General features: G+C 44.6%; 1 protein-coding gene across 2 annotated transcripts in view; it reads right to left on the bottom strand.

The window, feature by feature from the left end:
* The window catches only part of LOC122942482 (acyl-CoA desaturase-like), a 63,374-nt gene that overhangs the window by 14,177 nt on the left and 29,342 nt on the right, over positions 1–19,855 (bottom strand). For both annotated transcript variants that reach the window (XM_044300132.1, XM_044300134.1), the window contains exon 2: positions 5,422–5,686. In XM_044300132.1, coding sequence (XP_044156067.1) covers positions 5,422–5,668 — 247 coding nt within the window. In that variant the 5' untranslated portion in view covers positions 5,669–5,686. The remainder of the gene's footprint in view (positions 1–5,421; positions 5,687–19,855) is intronic.

Here is a 19,855-nt window from a genome sequence, read left to right as displayed (position 1 = left end):
CTCAGAATGGGCACAAGTATAAAAGTATAAATTACAAGTTTTACTTAAAGGGATTCTGTCACCAAGTTTTGGGCTATAGAGATGCGGACATGCACTGCTAGATCGCCGCTAGCATGTCCGCAATATACGTGTCCTATAGGGCTGTGTGCTTTTATTTTCTTTAAAAAAGGATTTTAGAGATACGGAAACTAGTCTTGTAGGTGTCCAAGGGGCTATACGAACGCCCGCCTGTGAAGGAGCCCAAGGTTCGTATAGCCCCTTGGACACATACAAGTATATTGCGGACATGCTAGCGGCGATCTAGCCGTGCATGTCCGCATTTCTATAGCCCAAAACTTGGTGACAGAATCCCTTTAATCTTTGGCCATAAGACTGTATATCATAACATGCTGCCTGTAGCTCAGACTCCATGTTCAAAGTGACAGGTTCACTTTAAAGAATATCAGGAAACCTACAGAAGCATCACTTTCTTCACATTACAAAGGAGACAACAAACCCACCTCGACGTTGTACGAACACGAGAACACAGAAGAATAAAGATATTTTGGCCATCCATTATTCAGACTGCTGACAGTTCACTGCTTTCTCATTACATCAGGACAGGCTGAATGATCAAATTAGCAGGATAATGCACCGAACAATGGAGATACCAGGAAAATGCATTCCACCAGTTCTTTATGGACAGTGACCTTATAACCTTGTAACCATTTGCTACATTTTCTACGGCTTTAATAAACTCCAGTCTATAAGGTCTTTCATAGACTACTTTACAGAATCTTTTACCGGCTTGTAGCAGTAATATACTTTTATAAGGGCTCTGGAATAATTCTATATTTCCACAGTATGGGTGATTTGTGTGCCATGGATAGAACAAAATGGTCATACATAGAAGAACACAGCTCAACATTTGCTCTACCTTGTACTGGTAGACACTCATATACCCTCCATTTTGGGACTGTCTGGGACTGTGCTCCCTTCATTTCCATCCTTTGCAGGACTGAAGAGAGATGAGACCTACTTGGGTTGATAACATGGAGTACACGGGAAGCCTGGTCCACACCGCTGGGGCTGACCTGGAACCTGTTGGTTATATCTATAGTACAGTCGTGGCCAAAAGTTTTGAGAATTACACAAATATATTCGTTTTCACAAAGTTTGCTGCTAAATTGCTTTTAGATCTTTGTTTCAGTTGTTTCTGTGATGTAGTGAAATATAATTACATGCACTTCATACGTTTCAAAGGCTTTTATCGACAATTACATGACATTTATGCAAAGAGTCAGTATTTGCAGTGTTGGCCCTTCTTTTTCAGGACCTCTGCAATTCGACTGGGCATGCTCTCAATCAACTTCTGGGCCAATTCCTGACTGATAGCAACCCATTCTTTCATAATCACTTCTTGGAGTTTGTCAGAATTAGTGGGTTTTTGTTTGTCCACCCTCCTCTTGAGGATTGACCACAAGTTCTCAATGGGATTAAGATGTGGGGAGTTTCCAGGCCATGGACCCAAAATGTCAACGTTTTGGTCCCCGACCCACTTAGTTATCACTTTTGCCTTATGGCACGGTGCTCCATCGTGCTGGAAAATGCATTGTTCTTCACCAAACTGTTGTTGGATTGTTGGAAGAAGTTGCTGTTGGAGGCTGTTTTGGTACCATTCTTTATTCATGGCTGTGTTTTTGGGCAAAATTGTTAGTGAGCCCACTCCCTTGGATGAGAAGCAACCCCACACATGAATGGTCTCAGAATGCTTTACTGTTGGCATGACACAGGACTGATGGTAGCGCTCACCTTTTCTTCTCTGGATAAGCCTTTTTCCTGATGCCCCTAACAATCGGAAAGAGGCTTCATCGGAGAATATGACTTTGCCCCAGTCCTCAGCAGTCCATTCACCATATTTTCTGCAGAAGATCAATCTGTCCCTGGTGTTTTATTTGGAGAGAAGTGGCTTCTTTGCTGCCCTTCTTGACACCAGGCCATCTTCCAAAAGTCTTCGCCTCACTGTGCGCGCAGATGCGCTCACACCTGCCTGCTGCCATTCCTGAGCAAGCTCTGCACTGGTGGAACTCCGATCCCGCAGCTGAATCCTCTTTAGGAGACGATCCTGGCGCTTCTGGACTTTCTTGGACGCCCTGAAGCCTTCTTAACAAGAATTGAACCTCTTTCCTTGAAGTTCTTGATGATCCTATAAATTGTTGATTGAGGTGCAATCTTAGTAGCCACGATATCCTTGCCTGTGAAGCCATTTTTATGCAACGCAATGATGGCTGCATGCGTTTCTTTGCAGGTCACCATGGTTAACAATGGAAGAACAATGATTTCAAGCATCACCCTCCTTTTAACAGGTCAAGTCTGCCATTTTAACCCAATCAGCTGAGTTAACAAGACGATTACTGAAATGATCTCAGCAGGTCTTTTAATGACAGCAATGAAATGCAGTGGAAAGTTTTTTTTGGGATTAAGTTAATTTTCATGGCAAAGAAGGACTATGCAATTCATCTGATCACTCTTCATAACATTCTGGAGTATATGCAAATTGCTATTATAAAAACTTAAGTAGCAACTTTTCCAATTTCCAATATTTATGTAATTTTCAAAACTTTTGGCCACGACTGTATACATGCCTTTGTTCCACACCTTTTATATTTTATTTCTGGTTCTCACTGGTGGAAACCATGCCACGACAATAACCTTTTCATAAAGACATGCTAACAGTATTTGCTTTAAAGGGAATGTGTCATTAGAAAATTACCTATTGTTTAAATATTTTTTATGTTTAAAGGGGTTTTCCCATGAAAAATATTCTACAAACCAGCACCTGGATCTGAATACTTTTGTAACTGCATGGGATAAAAAATGTATCATAGCCGCTGTTATTCAATAAAATGTATCTGTATAGCGCCACCTGCGGTTTTCTTTTTCTTATTTCCTTGTCCTGCTCACTGAGAAGGCCGCACATGCTCAGTCTCATCCTTTAACTGCCTCCTGAGCTGTGATAGGGAGAGCATGGACACACCCCCTTAGCTGCAGCAGAAAAGACAATCCCCTTGATCGGTCAGCTTAATATAAATCTAGCAGAGCAATGAATGGGGAGATCTCTGGATCCATGAGACGTACTGGGCTGGTTCTAGCTTTGTTAGAAAGGGGTTGTCGTGTACTATATGATGTCTGGTTCTCATTTTTTACGTTAGTCATGGGATAACTCCTTTAACTTTACTGTAGGATCTATGTTAACCCCTTACTGGCCACTAATACGCCCTTTTACTGCCGTAAACTAAGGGGGTTTAAGACAGATAGCTGGTGTTAATCAATAATTATATGTACCCAAAATAGTGCATTAAAAACTATAGCTTGTCCTGCAAAAAATAAGGCCTCATAAAGGTACAATGATGAAAAAACAAAAAAGTTATAGCTCTTGGAATGCAATTTTTTAAAAAATGTGCGTGCTCACTAAGGGGTAAAATTATTGTTTACTATCTCTAATATTGATATCCTGTCATTCTACTTATTAACTACTCTAAACCCGACATACAGGAAATGACTGAATGTACAAATATTGCACAAATGCAGTAACTGCATAACAGAAAAATCATATGACTTGTAACTCAAGCTATAATGTGTTTGCTGTCAACACTAATTACATTTACCCACAATTTCTTGAGGCTCAATAAAGCAGACAAGTCACATGGAGAGCACTTCTAATTAAAGTAGATGTCTCAGATAACTAGTCCTTAAAGGGCATCTGTCAGCAGATTCGTACCTATGAAACTGGCTGACCTGTTACATGTGCGCTTGGCAGCTGAAGACAACTGTGGGAGAGCAGCACTGGCCAACTGTGGGAGAGCAGCACTACTGGAGTGAACGAAGGTGAAAACTAACAAAATGTAAGTGTATCATGTTAAAAAAATAATGGCCCATTAGGTCCATTACATACAGTAGCTTCATAGTTTCAAACTTTTCCAAATTCAAAGTCTTGGCAAATTTGGGCTGTCCCGGGCAAAAATGGGCAGGGCTAACAATAACCCCACCCATAACCAGGTATTTTTCGGGCGGTGTCTGGGCATTTCCATGTGTGGGGTTTTGAATGCCCTGATTTTTCCAACCTAAAAGTTGGTAAGTATGTAGCTTACAGTATGTGAGTCAAACACTATTTTTAAAACTTATTTTAACCGATATGTTCATAATGATGGCCTATCTTATTCTCTGATCATTGGGGGTCCAACTCCTGTCACCCCCCTGCCGATTAGCTGTTTAAAGAGGAAGTGGCACCCCGCTGAGCGCTGCGGCCTCTTCCTAGGCCTGTTTTATCATTTTCATTGTCACATGGCCTAGGCACAGCTCAGTCCCATTCAACTAAATGGGGCTGCAATGCAATACCAAGCACTGCCACTGTCCAATGGATGGTGTTCTGCCTGGTAAGCTGCAAGGAGATGAGCACCGTGGCCTCCTCAAACAGCCAATTGGCGGGGGTTCATTAGTATTAAACACCTAGAAAAAAATGTTTTATCTCATTATGGGATCACCATTTCATAACTTTAATTAACACTTAAAATGCATTTGCATACTTCTGTATGATAATAGATTATACTCTGTATCACAGCAGACTTGCTGAACAGACAGCCCTGGGGTCCTTCATAGGATCTTAGGGCTGACTGTCAATTGCCTCCCCAACTTGGTGATCCGATCGCAGGGGAGCCCTTTTTGATCATGGACCACCGCATGATCAAAGGATTTGTCCAGTTTCAGAGCTGAACCCGGACATAACCCATTCTTCCCTCACTCAACCGCTCTGCCATGGGCATCAGAGCATTTCATGCTCCGATGCTCTCACTTGCCCAGCGCTGTATCATGCAGAGAAAGGACTTTTTTGTTTATATTTTTACAGGCTAGGGAAGCACTAAAGCCCGCTCATTAGTGCCGGTGGCGCCACCAGGCCCACTGCTAGGCAGAAGCCTCCACCTAGCTTTACCCATGGAGAGCCTGGTATGTCACCGGATCTTCAGAAAAAGAAAATTAAATGCTCCAATGCTCATGTCAGAGGGGCTGAGAGGGGGAAGAGGGGTATATTTTGTGGGTTCAGCTCTGAACCCGGACAACCCTTTTAATGGACAGGTGGGATCTTCCTTCAACCCTGGCTGTATAGCTCGCGCTAGGAATGCAAGCCAGTTCCTTGAGCTGGAGTACCGATTCTGGAAAGCAAAGCAGACCTCTTCTAATGCCATGCAACCTCTGTGAAAAGAAGCATCATGATATTATTCTAATAGTTCTTAGCTTCTGTTTCGCAGTGAACAAGGTCTCATGACAATAACTCTGCTGTAACACAAAGTCTTTGTCGTTTCATTGAATAGCCATTTGTGAGGGAAAATAACCCTAACTTAGATATTATCTATCTGTTAAAGGTAGAAGAGAAGGCTGTCTTACCCCAAATGATAGTAGCGGGTTTCGTAGCTGGTAAAAAGGAGAGCCCATATAATGCTCCAAAATGTAGCAAAGCCATCAGAATGACATTTCTCCAAACGATTTTTCTTGGAGGTTTGGGACCTTTCTTCTCAGTATAAGTAGTGTCAAATACATCGTCTGACATTTCACGATCTTGTCCAATGTCCTCTCCATTTATTTTGGGATTTTCCACATATGTGCCCACAGTCTGACTTCCCCGATACATCATGTTAACAGTGGATCAACACTGAGAAAAAGAAGAGGAAAAATAAATTGTACAACTATTATGACAATAAGATTGAAAAGCAAGGTTAAGACTTAAAGTATATAATGCCTATGATGCTTCCTAAAGATGGCCGCATATTTCAGATAGCGGTCGACAACTCGGTTTGGCCAAGTGTGCATGCGTGCTGAAAGGGGAGAGTGGAGAAAGCTGCTGTCAGACTCCTGTGACAGTGGCTTATCTCCACTGAGAGCCAAAGGAAGCCCCAAAGCCCCCATCCGTCTTTAGCTTGACATTTGCTGGAGTGGAAACACCCTCATATACATTAGTTGACCAGGTTTGAATGACGTTAATCCAAAGTGTATGGCCACCTTGAGGATCAATAGTCAAATCTTTGCAATATTTGGTAATCAATGTGTTAGTTTTTACCTTTTTTTCCCCTCAAAGTTAGACCTCATGCATACAGATGTATTATGGCTTCAGAGCTGCAAGAGGGGTTTCCTAGAGTCTGTGCAAAAGCCCACTATGACCTCCAGATGTCGTACAAAGTTTTTTTTTCTGTTGTATGGACCATATGTATGGAGGTACTGCTAGGATAATATGTCCATGCATACAGGACTTACAGAGGCTGTGCAACTCCATACTTGCCCCCATACTAGCTCCATGCTTATGGCTCTGCAGTTACCAGCAGAGTACTTACCATAGAAGCAGACCATACCACTACTATGAGGCCCATGGTGAGGGGGGCTGCTGCTAAAATTCTTCTTGACATAAATCTACAGCATTTTCCTGCAGAGATGCTTAGTGTTTAGAGACATTTACAGATTCTGTTTAGTTCAATGGTAACTGTATAAATTCCTATGCACTGATGCTCCCCCTAGCGGTTGCTGCAGAGAGGCAGATTTAGAATATAACGCGTGAGGGTTAAAGGGGTTGTCCGGGGCAAAGGCATTTTTTGGAGATCTGGTGACGTACCGGGGCTCTCCATGGGGCTGCCATGAAGCCCGGTGACGTCACCGGCACTGATGGGCGGGATTTAGTGCTGCCCTAGCCAGTTAAATGGCTAGGGCAGCGCTAAAGCCCGCCTATCAGAGCTGGTGACGTCACCGAACACACTGCCGGGCGGAAGTTTCCGCCCGGCAGTGTGTTATTGAAAACAAAAGAGACCTTGACCTGCGCGATTTAGCGCAGGGCATGAGATGCTCCGATGCTAGCCTTAGGGGGGCTGCCTGGGTGAAAATAAGGGTATGTCTGGGTTCAGCGCAGAACCCGGACAACCCCTTTAACTGAGGTCTATGGGAGAAGATTTATCAATGTACTTATGCCAGTTTTCTTATATATAAAGCACCTGTTCCACTTTTTCCCACGTAGAAGTCAGGTAGAATTAGCCAAAAATATTTTTTTTTTTTTTTTTTTTTAAAGATCCCTCCACGAATTACGGTAATAAAATGGCAAACTTGTCAAAAATCTCACCGGGGGCCCATACTACGATTTGCTATGTGGCCCTATGATATCTTTAGTTATTCACATATATTAGTTTTTCTTCTATTACTTCACTTTTTAAAAAACACAAAAAAAGACCATGTCAGTTCACCTACATTGAGTCAGGAATTTATGGCACAAGTTGTGTGTTTATTGAAGTGATATAACTCCTCGTGGCATGTTCGGGCATCTAAGAGCAATTCCAACCAGACATTACTTATACATGGATGCAATCAGCATCTATTTATAAAGATGATATCAGGGGGCCACTAAGTGGTTTTGTAATGGTCTTGGAATTTAGGACCATGATGCTTTGCAAGTTGGTGCCACTTTCAAATTTCTTCTGGCCTGAATAGGTCTTTGGGCCATTTTCTTTCAATACATTAAGGTGAAGCCCCGTAACAACTAACCAAAGTAGGTTTTCTTTAAAATGTTTTATGTTACCTACTAGTTTTGAGCGAATCGAGCTTCGAATCTGAGATCTGAAGTTGATTCGCTCAAAACTTTGTTTTAATGCTGTATGGAGATCAGTCTCAGTACAGCATTAAAATGTAAGGCCTATTAAGACAAGCGATCCTAGCGATATGCCGCCATTGTCCATGATGAGACAACCCCTTTAATGGCTGTACACTGTTATACAAGCTTGTTAAATTTTAATGGTTCTATTTTTTTGAGGATAGCTGTTATTAGGTTCTACCTTCATTGGGCAATATTTATTGTAAATTAAATATGGGCTATTTTTCCCTCAACAATGACAGTTATAGAGAATACAGTGATTTTATTCATTGGTGCGAGCTGTTTTGCTGCAACTTTTTGACAATGTCTTAATCAACATCAGGAGCAGATCATAAAGTGAGGGAAATTATATAGAAAAGTTTCTAATTTCCTCTATTCAATTTAATCCAAGGTTTTGGCTTCAAAAACTTCAACAAACTGGCATGTGTGAAAGTGCCATGTGGGTAGTCCTAACTGACGACTGACAGCTATCTCTATAGTCATGCTCATACAGGAAAGGCTGATAGTCATTAAGTCATTTCTGCTTTGTAAGGCCTCTTTCACACGTCAGTACCTACCCATTGATTTTAATGTGTTTTTTTTTTTTTACACATCAGTAATTTTTCACTGACTGTCTATGGAGACATGCACTACTTTGGTCCGTGATGCAGACCATACACGTCCATTGAAGTTTATGGGTCCATGAAAAGCATCCATGTTCTGTCAGTGATTTTCACGGACCATTGGTAGATGATGCTCTGGAAAGTAATTTCCATCTTGTCATGGATGTCATCTGGGGTCCCCATCCTGATCGTCACCTAGAAACCATGTGTGAAAATCGCACCACATCCGCACTTGCTTGCGGATGCTTGCGATTTTCATGCAGCCCCATTCACTTCTATGGGACCTTCTATGAAAAACGCACAATATAGAGCATGCTGCGATTTTCACGCAACGCACAAGTGATGCGTAAAAATCACCGCTCATGTGCACAGCCCCATAGAAATGAATAGGTCCGGATTCAGTTCACCTCACGCATTGCACCCGCGCGGAAAACTCGCCCATGTGAAAGGGGCCTAAGTGTAGATCCTGCCTTGCAAGTTCCCCTCAGGCTGGACTAAATGTTGAACTTGACAGGTTCCTTTTAACTTTTGCCGGATAACTGTTGGGTTCAATTTTTGTTGCATTGCAGATGCAATTCGCTGTACACCTTTACCATGGGACTGGACTCTCTTTAAAGGGACGCTGTCACCATGAAACTGTAATGTAAGCTGCAGGCAGCATGTTATAGAGCAGGAGGAGCTGAGAAGATTGATGTATAGTTTTATGGGAAAGAGTCTGTAAAACTTGTAATTTATTCATTTAAATTCCTGATCATTCTGGGTTTTGAAGTCCAGGAGGCGGTCCTATCAGTGATTGACAGCTATCTCTGTATACACAGCCATAGAGAGAAGGCTATTAATCACTGATAGGACCGCCTCTTTGACTTCAGAGCTCAAAATGAACAGGAATTTAAAGGACTTATCCAACTCTGTAACTGATGACCTGTCCTCTGGATAAGTCATCAGCATCTGATCAGTGGGGGTCCGACAACCAGGACTCCCATCAGCTAAATGGTGCTGAGCTGCACCTAGGCCACGTGACCCATGGTTGGGACGTCACTGGCCTAGGTTGAGCTTTGAGAAGGCGCTGGAGCTTTCTCAAACAGCTGATCGGAGGGGGTCCTGGGTGTCAGACCCTCACTGATCAGATGCTGAGGATAGGTCATCAGTTACAAAGAGTCGGATAACCCCTTTAAATGAATAAATTACAGGTTTTAGTGAATCTTTTCACATAATCTATATCAATCTGCTCTGCTCCTTCTGATCTAGAACATGCTGCCTGCAGTTCAAACACCATCTTCAACATGACAGGTTCCCTTTAAGGAAAGGGCACGCCAAGAAAGTTGTTGGACCTACTCAAGCAAACATTGCACATGAAAACCACTTCTCTGTTTTGCATTACCTTTAAATTGTCCGTTCAAAGATAACGGTAGCCATTGGATAAATGTCATCCAAAACTGCCGATTTTGGCTGGACTGGACGACCATCTAATGCACGGGTGTCAAACACAAGGCCCGCGGGCCGAATCCGGCCCGCCAGACCTTGTCATGTGGCCCGCCGCCGGCCGCCAGCCTTCCCCTTTTATTATCACTTCCTGCAGGCGGCCCCTGCAGGAAGTGATAATAAAACTACAAGCGCTCGCCGAGACTGAGAGGAGGGAGGAGGCAGGCTGGGCGCTGGCAGTGTGAGTCATACGTCACGCGCCTGCGCCGCCCACTTTATGAATGAAGCAGGCGGCGTGGGCGCATGACGGATGACTCACGCTGTCAGCGCCTGTCCTCCCGGCCTGCCTCCTCCCTCCTGCCTACCGAGTGGCGAGCGCTTGTAGTTGTAAGTACCCACAGATCCCCCATAAGTGTCACCACAGATCCCCCATAAGTGTCACCACAGATCCCCCATAAGTGCCACCACAGATCCCCCACAAGTGTCACCCACAGATCCCCCATAAGTGTCACCCACAGATCCCCCATAAGTGTCACCACAGATCCCCCATAAGTGTCACCCACAGATCCCCCATAAGTGTCACCCACAGATCCCCCATAAGTGTCACCACAGATCCCCCATAAGTGTCACCACAGATCCCCCATAAGTGTCACCACAGATCCCCCATAAGTGTCACCACAGATCCCCCATAAGTGTCACCACAGATCCCCCATAAGTGTCACCACAGATCCCCCATAAGTGTCACCCACAGATCCCCCATAAGTGTCACCCACAGATCCCCCATAAGTGTCACCCACATAAGTGTCACCCACAGATCCCCCATAAGTGTCACCCACAGATCCCCCATAAGTGTCACCCACAGATCCCCCATAAGTGTCACCCACAGATCCCCCATAAGTGTCACCCACAGATCCCCCATAAGTGTCACCCACAGATCCCCCATAAGTGTCACCCACAGATCCCCCATAAGTGTCACCCACAGATCCCCCATAAGTGTCACCACAGATCCCCCATAAGTGTCACCACAGATCCCCCATAAGTGTCACCCACAGATCCCCCATAAGTGTCACCCACAGATCCCCCATAAGTGTCACCCACAGATCCCCCATAAGTCCGATACAACCGGCCCTTTGACGGTGACCAAACTGCTGATGCGGCCCCCGATGAATTTGAGTTTGACACCCCTGATCTAATGTGTCCCAACTCTCCACTGGCAGCAGATGTCAACGAAGATAAGTACCAGGCATCTGTATTTCAGCTGTCTAATCTTTTCTTGCTCAGATAGTGGACTCGCCAAGCCTTACTTTGACATAGAAGTTGTAGAATTGAAATTGCCAGTGATAAAATAAGGTTAAGTGACATAACACAGATACAGATAAACAGCGCTGCAGCAATAACAGGAAACGTGTAAAATGACAATTACTGGACAAATAGGCGGCTGCAGATAATAAAACAACACCTCATGAACCAGTCTCTCGTGCCAAGAATGAACAAGCCAGTATCTGACAAACTAGCAGATGACTAGGTAAGGCCTCTGTTCACACTGCCGTCACGGCCTGCTACAGCTCTATCAGTGAGATTTCTGTTTATTCTACTGCTGGATAATAAAGGGCAGTTTGACAGCCTAAAACCAGCCCTGCCTGCAGGAAAACCAGAGAGACTAGCTACTATGAAGTCTCCAACACACAGCACATAAAGAAACAAGGAGATCCTGCTCTCCTATCTGTAGCATATACTTAAAAGGGTTGTCTCATCATGGACAATGGGGGCATATCGCTAGGATATGCCCCCATTGTCTTATAGGTGCGGGTCCCACCGCTGGGACCCGCACCTATTTCGAGAATGGAGCCCCGCAAGTGAAGAAGGCGCCCTCCATTCATTTTCCATGGGGCTGGCGAAAATAGCCGAGCGCTGACTCGGCTATTTCCGTCGGCTCCATAGAAATTAATGGGAGCTCCCATTCACTTCTATGGGGAGCCGGCTTGGTAGTGGCCGGAGTCCTCTAGCCACCACCTTGCCGGGCTTCGTTCTGGATATAGGTACGGGTCCCAGCAGTGGGACCCACACCTATAAGACAATGGGGGAAAATCCTAGCGATATGCCCCAATTGTCCATGATGAGACAACCCCTTTAAGAAGCAGCAGCAGGAAGACAGTGAGAGACATTTATGGAGCACGGCATGTTTGCACCATAATTTGCTACTTTTTGAACTTTTCATAAGTATCAAGGAAAAGAGGGTGAGGCTTTGCGCCATCACTACATTTACTATAACTTTCTCTAAAAAGTGGCGGAAGCTATAGCTGAAGTCTATGCCAGTTTCTGGCACGCGGCAGGGCAGAGAGGCTTCTGCCTCTTAACAAATCAGAAACATCTCACTCCAGCGCAGGGATATCTGCCAGTCTTGACATATCTCCCCCATTATATAGCAGTAATGAACAGTGTCACTGTGAATCCAGCACTGGAGTAAGATAAAACACTAGAAGGAGCAGCCTCTGTGTTTAGGTTTCCAGCATAGCTATCGGCATGATGCAAGACAAAATAGAACAGCATGCAGCGGTATTTCATCCTTTATTTTGCAGGAATCTGTGACGGAAGCAGATGTGAATCTAACCTAAGCCTTCTTCACTGGAGACAGATTCAGCCAGTGAATTGAGAGTAAATGATCAGTACAGTAGGCTGGGGAAGGGCGAAGGAAGGCAGCTGAATAAGTGGAGAAAGGTGTTTTTCTCTAAAAAGATTTACAAGAGCATTTGTGATCTTTACTTCATTCATTTATGGGGAAAAATTAAAGGGAGTCTGTCACCACAATTTGCCCTTATAGACCACTTACATAGCACTGTAGCATAACTATAGATCAGTCAAATGGTACCTTTGTCTTTTTGTTTGAATGTTCACCAGGGGCAAAAACTGAGTTTTATTCATATGTAAATGAGGGCTCGCAAGTGCCCAGGGGCGGCATTCGGGCTGTACGTGCCCAGGCCGCTCTTCCTTCTTCTCACATAACCCCTCCCCAGCCTGTTGCTTGGCCCGCCCTGTAAGCCTCTTACGTCATCCAGTGTACTGGCCGATATCCTGCCCCGCGCATGCGCACTTCATGGAATGATGCTGCTGCCTACAATGGTCATCACAGTGCGCATGCGCCAGCGGGATATCGGCCGGTACACTGGATGACGTAAGAGGCATACAGGGCGGGCCAAGCAACAGGCTGGGGAGAGGTTATGTGAGAAGAAGGAAGAGCGGCCTGGGCACTTACAGCACGAATGCCGCCCCTGGGCACTTGCGAGCCCTCATTTACATATGAATAAAACTCAGTTTTTGCCCCTGGTGAACATTCAAACAAAAAGACAAAGGTACCATTTGACTGATCTATAGTTATGCTACAGTACTATGTAAGTGGTCTATAAGGGCAAATTGTGGTGACAGACTCCCTTTAAATGACAGTTATTCTTTAAAGAAAGCCCAATAAGTTGCAGTAGGATCTGGATATTGTGTCCTGATCAAGCCTGATAGAAGTCACCTATGTTGTGTGCTGTGCATGTACTGATAACGACCATAAACTATGATTACGCTGAGAACACAAGTTATGTGGCTCTTGCCTTCCTCCCGGTTGGGATATTGGAGTTTAAAAGTGTTCACTGCATAGAAAATGACGTGGTTAAAAATATCTGGGTCAGTAGGCTAAAGTGCAATACACTCCCATGACTTCAGTTATGTCAGTGTATTGCATGTCCTATTTTGGGCGGTTGTTGAGAAATGCCGCTAGGATGATGAAAGTACTGAAACATTAGTTCTGGATAAACAGACGCCACCGATTCCTCTGATCACAGTACAATACACTGAAGAGTAGAAAGGCAGGTGTTGTAACCGGAACTGCCAGCCGGATCCAGAAAAACGCGTGATAACTGATTACATTTGAATCTTGATCAGGATTTTGATCACAATGAAAAAATGCATTGGAAAAAACGGATCCGCCATTTTTGGACTTTTTTTTTCAAATTTTTCGGGTTTAACATGCAAAAGCCAGATCCGGTTTGACGGAACACACGGCAAGTCAATGGGAAAAAGGCCGGATCCGGCGTTCAGTCAAAGTGTTCCGGATTTTTGTCCGGAGGTAAAAATACAACATGCTACGGTTTTCTGAAAAGCCTGATCAGTAAAAAAGACTGAACTGAAGACATCCTGATGCATCCTGAACGGATTGCTCTCTAGGGCTGCAGCTAACGATTATTTGAATAATCGATTAGTTGCCGATTAATTACTACGATTAATCGATTAATCGGAAAAAACGACAAAATTACAAAACAGAGAGGTTTATATGATCTTACTTGAAAAATTATGTTCAAAGGCCATATTAAAACAAATTGTGGACGACACTATTATGGGGGATCTGTGGACGACACTTATGGGGGATCTGTGGACGACACTTATGGGGGATCTGTGGACGACACTTATGGGGGATCTGTGGACGACACTTATGGGGGATCTGTGGACGACACTTATGGGGGATCTGTGGACGACACTTATGGGGGATCTGTGGACGACACTTATGGGGGATCTGTGGACGACACTTATGGGGGATCTGTGGACGACACTATTATGGGGGATCTGTGGACGGCGTAGTTATGGAGAGGGGGGTCTGTGGACGGCGTAGTTATGGAGAGGGGGATCTGTGGACGGCGTAGTTATGGAGAGGGGGATCTGTGCACTGTTATGGGCATAACAGTGCACAGATCCCTTTCCTCATAACAGTGCACAGACCCCCCTCCCCATAGCAGTGCCATAGACAGATCCTCCCCATAGCAGTGCTATACACAGTTACCCCCCCTTCCCATAGCAGTGCCATAGACAGATCCCCCCTCCCCCTTCTCCCTAACAGCCCCGGCCCCGATGCTTGCATCTTTATTTTACCTTTTTACAATGACGCTCCCGCTCCTGTAACAGCCAGGCAGAGCGGACGGCGGCGTAACGTCACTCAATCACGTGACGCGCCTGCTCCGCCCACTTCATGAATGAAGGAGGCGGAGCAGGCGTGTCACGTGAGTGAGTGACGTTACGCCGCCGTCCGCTCTGCCTGGCTGTTACAGGAGTGGGAGCGTCATTGTAAAAAGGTAAAATAAAGATGCAGCGACCGCCCGCCCGCCCGAATAGCAACGAATCGGCGATTATTCGATAACTGGATTCGTCGACAACGAATCCAGTTATCGAATATAATCGATTACATCGATTAATCGTTGCAGCCCTATTGCTCTCCATTCAGAATGCATGGGGATAAAACTGATCAGTTCTTTTCCGGATTTGAGCCCCTAGGACGGAACTCAGCGCCGGAAAAGAAAAACGCTAGTGTGAAAGTAGCCTTAGGGTACTTTCACACTAGCGTTATTCTTTTCCGGCATAGAGTTTCATCACAGGGGCTCTATACCGGAATTTAAAGTAATCCGTTCAGGATGCATCAGGATGTCTTCAGTTAGTAGTTTTGATTGATCAGGCAAAAGATAAAACCGTAGCATACTACGGTTTTATCTCCGGTGAAAAAAAACGGAAGACTTGCCTGAATGCCGGATCCGGCATTTTTCCCCATAGGAATGTATTAGTGCCGGATCTGGCATTCAAAATACCGGAATGCCGAATCCGTCCTTCCAACCTGCGCATGCGCAGACTGGTAAAAATGTGAAAAAAGATACAAGCCGGATCAGTCTGTCCGCATGACAAGCGGAGAGACGGATCCTTCTTGCAATGCATTTGTGAGACGGATCCGCATCTGCCTGCCAGATCACACTGCCGCAAGTGTCAAAGTAGCCTTAGGGTCTCTAGATACATAAACTGGTGTTTTCAACCCCTGAAAATGCCAGAAAAAACAATCAAGACTTTGTTGGGCACCTGCATATTTTGCTGAGTTTTTTTGTGGTATTGTGGCAGACAGTGGGGCAGATTTCCTATTGAAGATGCGCCATGTACGCGCAATTTGCTCCAAAAACTTGGTATACGTGCTTTGCACTGCATTTATCATTTGTTCTAACTTTTTTACACCTCGTCCGACATGGGAGCATGGCTTGGAGGGAAAGAAATGTGGCTTCACGGAAAGGGGGGTGGCCTAAATGCACTGCTGTGTGCCAAACGTTTGGCACATTTTTGGAGTAACACTTAGGCCTCTTTCACACTTGCGTTGTCCGGATCCGGCGTGTACTCCACTTGCCGGAATTACACGCCAGATCCGGAAAAACGCAAGTGAACTGAAAGCATTTGAAGACGGATCCGTCTTCAAAATGCTTTCAGTGTTACTATGGCACCCAGGACGCTATTAAAGTCCTGGTTGCCATAGTAGTAGTGGGGAGCGGGGGAGCAGTATACTTACAGTCCGTGCGGCTCCCGGGGCGTCCAGAATGACGTCAGAGCGCCCCATGCACATGGATGACGTGCCATGTGATCACGTCATCCATGCGCTTGGGGCGCCCTGACGTCACTCTGGAGCACCCCGGGAGCCGCATGGACGGTAAGTATACTGCTCCCCCGCTCCCTACTACACTTTACCATGGCTGCCAGGACTTTAGCGTCCCGGTAACCATTCAGAAAAAGCTAAACGTCGGATCCGGCAATGCGCCGAAATGACGTTTAGCTTAAGGCCAGATCCGGATTAATGCCTTTCAATGGGCATTAATTCCGGATCCGGCCTTGTGGCAAGTCTTCAGGATTTTTGGCCGGAGCAAAAAGCGCAGCATGCTGCGGTATTTTCTCCGGCCAAAAAACGTTCCGTTCCGGAACTGAAGACATCCTGATGCATCCTGAACGGATTTCACTCCATTCAGAATGCATTAGGATAAAACTGATCAGGATTCTTCCGGCATATAGCCCCGACGACGGAACTCTATGCCGGAAGAAAAGAACGCAAGTGTGAAAGAGCCCTAAGTCAACTTATAGTTGGCATAAACAGATTTATTATTCAGCATCAGCCACTGTGATCAATTAAAGGGGTGATCCCACGAAAAATATTCTACAATTCAAACCAGCACCTGGATCTTAATACTTTTCTAATTGCATGTAATTAAAAATTTGGCATAGCCACTGAGTTATTCAATAAAATATATCTGTATTGCGCCACCTACTGTTTATTTTTTTCTTATTTCTTTGTCCTGCTCACTGAGAAGGCCGCACATGCTCAGTTTCACCCTTCAGCTGCCTCCTGAGCTGTGATAGGGTCAGCATGGACACACACCCTTAGCTGCAGCAGAGAAGACACTCCCCTTGAGCGGTCAGCTTGATATAAATCTAGGAGAGCAATGAATGAGGACATCTCTGGATCCATGTGAGGTACAGGGCTGGTTCTAGCTATGTTAGAAGGAGGTTGTCATGTACAATATAATGTCTGACTAATTTTTTTCATAGGATAACCCTTTTAAGACTGTCTACTTTTACACTGCCTTAATTTTAGACAGTATTTCTTCATGGCATTTTTCACCTATAGAAAATGTGCTGTCAAAATGCCTAAAAAAAGCCAAAGGCTATAACATGCTGCGTTTTTTTTTTGTTTTTGTTTTTAAAGCAACCAAAACAAACAAAAATTCCAGTGGCAAAAAAGGTTTTGAATGTCCTGCAATTTATTTTTCACATAGACCTTCAGCTAACATCTGAAGCTTTTTTGCATCAGAAAAAGCAAGTGGAAAAAAACTTCACTAAAAATGCAAAAAAATCCACTAAAAACCTATGTGTGAAAGCAGCCTGAATCTGTTTAATTGATGATATCATGTGAAGCAATTCCTCAGCCTCAAGATGGGTTCTCTGTAGTCCTGGTTTGACATTCTCCGTGGGTAGAAAAAAATGACTATTATTATATAAAATAATTGATGAGTGTCATAGTGAAAAAAGTATACAGGAAAGGTGATTACCTCAGGATGACACATGAGGTATTAAGGCACTTCAAGGAAGATTGAAGTGTTCGGGAAGTGGTACTGTATTGCAAGCAGGCTATTTCTTCCAGAAGGACATAGAAACAGAGACCTAAAATATGATATTTTGCCTATCCACTAGCTCATCTGTGCAAGATCCTTCAGGAGCCATTTAGACCAGTTTTGTGTTACACTAAGGCCTCACCCTAAGGGCCCATTCACAAAAGGAATGCCCCCCTTTAAGGGGGTTATCCCATGTACGGTAAATTATTTATCACCCATCCTCAGGATATGTGATCTATATCAGATTGTGGAAGGTCGGACCGTGGTGACCCCAGCGATCCCAAGGGGTTCCTAAGTCCCCTTTTTGAATGGAGTGACAGTACATGTCAATCCACTGAACCATTTACCCCTTTTGGGAATAGAGCAGTAGACCAACATGTGCTCTACCGCTCCATTCAGAGAGTGGACTTGGGAAGACCTCATTCTAGGTATCTCAGGGGGTTCCAGCAGACAGATCCCCACAATCCAATGTATAATTTTCATGGGATAACCCCTTTAATTATCGGCAAGGAAACGTGTATTCCAATTAGTTACGGGTTTCTGTGGGAAAAACAAATTCACTTGTATGGCCCATTGAACCAGTCTACATTAAAACCAGACCAGAAATGATTTGAGTAACATTTTGCACAACTCATCCACACAACCAATGACGTACAAGTATTACAGTGACTCACTGTATAATAAAGAGCATTTATAAGAAGCTTGTAACGCTGTGATTCAGTGCCATGTGTAACAGCACCTGCCGATGTCTCCAGGTTCCATTCGAGGCACATGTCAGAAGCAAGCACCATATACTACTTACAGCTCCTCCTGACCAACCTGGCCGAGAGGCATATTGCAACCACAACAATTTTATGCCAAAATTACTAAATTTCCTTAAAATATTACTTTCAAAGGTATCTCACCCAGCAACTAGTACCCTGCTCTGTCCTGATGATGAACTAGAACCCTGAAACAGCTCTCTACAGATGACTGTCTCTGGTTTGGGTAATCCAGAGGAAAATAAATATAGCTGGCACTCCGTAGAAGTAGATGAGTGCCTCAGGTTTGGGTAATCCAGAGGAAAGTAAATATAGGTGGCACTACGCAGAAGTAGATGAGTGTCCCAGGTTTGGGTAATTGAGAGGAAAAGAAATATAGGTGGCACTCCGTAGGAGTAGATGAGTGCCTCAGGTTTGGGTAATCCAGAGGAAAAGAAATATAGGTGGCTATGGGCGTAGCTAAAGGCTCATGGACCCTGGTACAAGAGTGCAGCTTGGACTACCCTTCTCTTGGTGCTTTGTGGCCAGGGGTAGAAAAGCACATTGCCTTTGTGCTGCCTGATACCACGCCAAATTCTTGACCTAACCCATTCCCTCCAGCCAGAGGTGTAACTTGACCAGCACACATTTTCTATAATACAGGTGTCTTGTTTGGGCCTCCTCAGGCTCCTGGGCTTGGAGCAACTGCTACCTCTCCCCCCCTATAGGTGGCACTCCGTAGAACTAAAACTCTTGAGCTTTATTCCAGAGGCGAGCTTTTCTCATGCATGGTTTGGGTAATATCTTTCCTTCTGGAGGACATCTAACTGGCATCCAAAGTACAAATTTGGTGAACCTACTGATCCAGTAAAAGAGAGTCTATAGCTGGGGTCAGCAACCTTTTGTCACTAGCTTTTGCGAAACTACAACACCCGTCATGAAGAGATGACTGGTTGGCCTTGGACATTCCACATCATTTAATGAAGCGTGCTGGGAGTTGTAGTTTCCCGATCCCTGTCCTATAGCTTGTGGGGCTCCTGGTATTAGAATTTACCAGTACTGCACTGCAGGCGCTGGAGGAACAGACAGGACAGCATCCGGGAGCCTTTGTCTGAGACTTACCATTTGCTCAACAATCCCTAGAGGAAGAATAATATTTAGTGGAGCTGCTGATGTGTGACGTTCCTCAAAATATTTGTGCAAATGTAACGCATGTTATAAGATGTCCTCCTTGTGCTGCCTGTAGATCCCTAGATTCTCTAATCACTGCTGACACACACACACATATATATATATATATATATATATATATATATATATATATACACAGACATACATAGAATATGGGTTCTAACATTGGCAGATGTTGTCTGGCTTCCAACTGGGGTGAGATGCTGCATGCGGTAATCCTGACACATGATGTCGCATCCCAACAATTAGCACAAACCGGGCGGAAAAAAAAAAAATGACTGCAACGCAGTAACATGA

This window comes from Bufo gargarizans, chromosome 6 (genome assembly GCF_014858855.1).
Source record: "Bufo gargarizans isolate SCDJY-AF-19 chromosome 6, ASM1485885v1, whole genome shotgun sequence".
Taxonomy (NCBI): Eukaryota; Metazoa; Chordata; class Amphibia; order Anura; family Bufonidae; genus Bufo; species Bufo gargarizans.
This window is presented reverse-complemented; position numbering and strand designations above follow the sequence as displayed.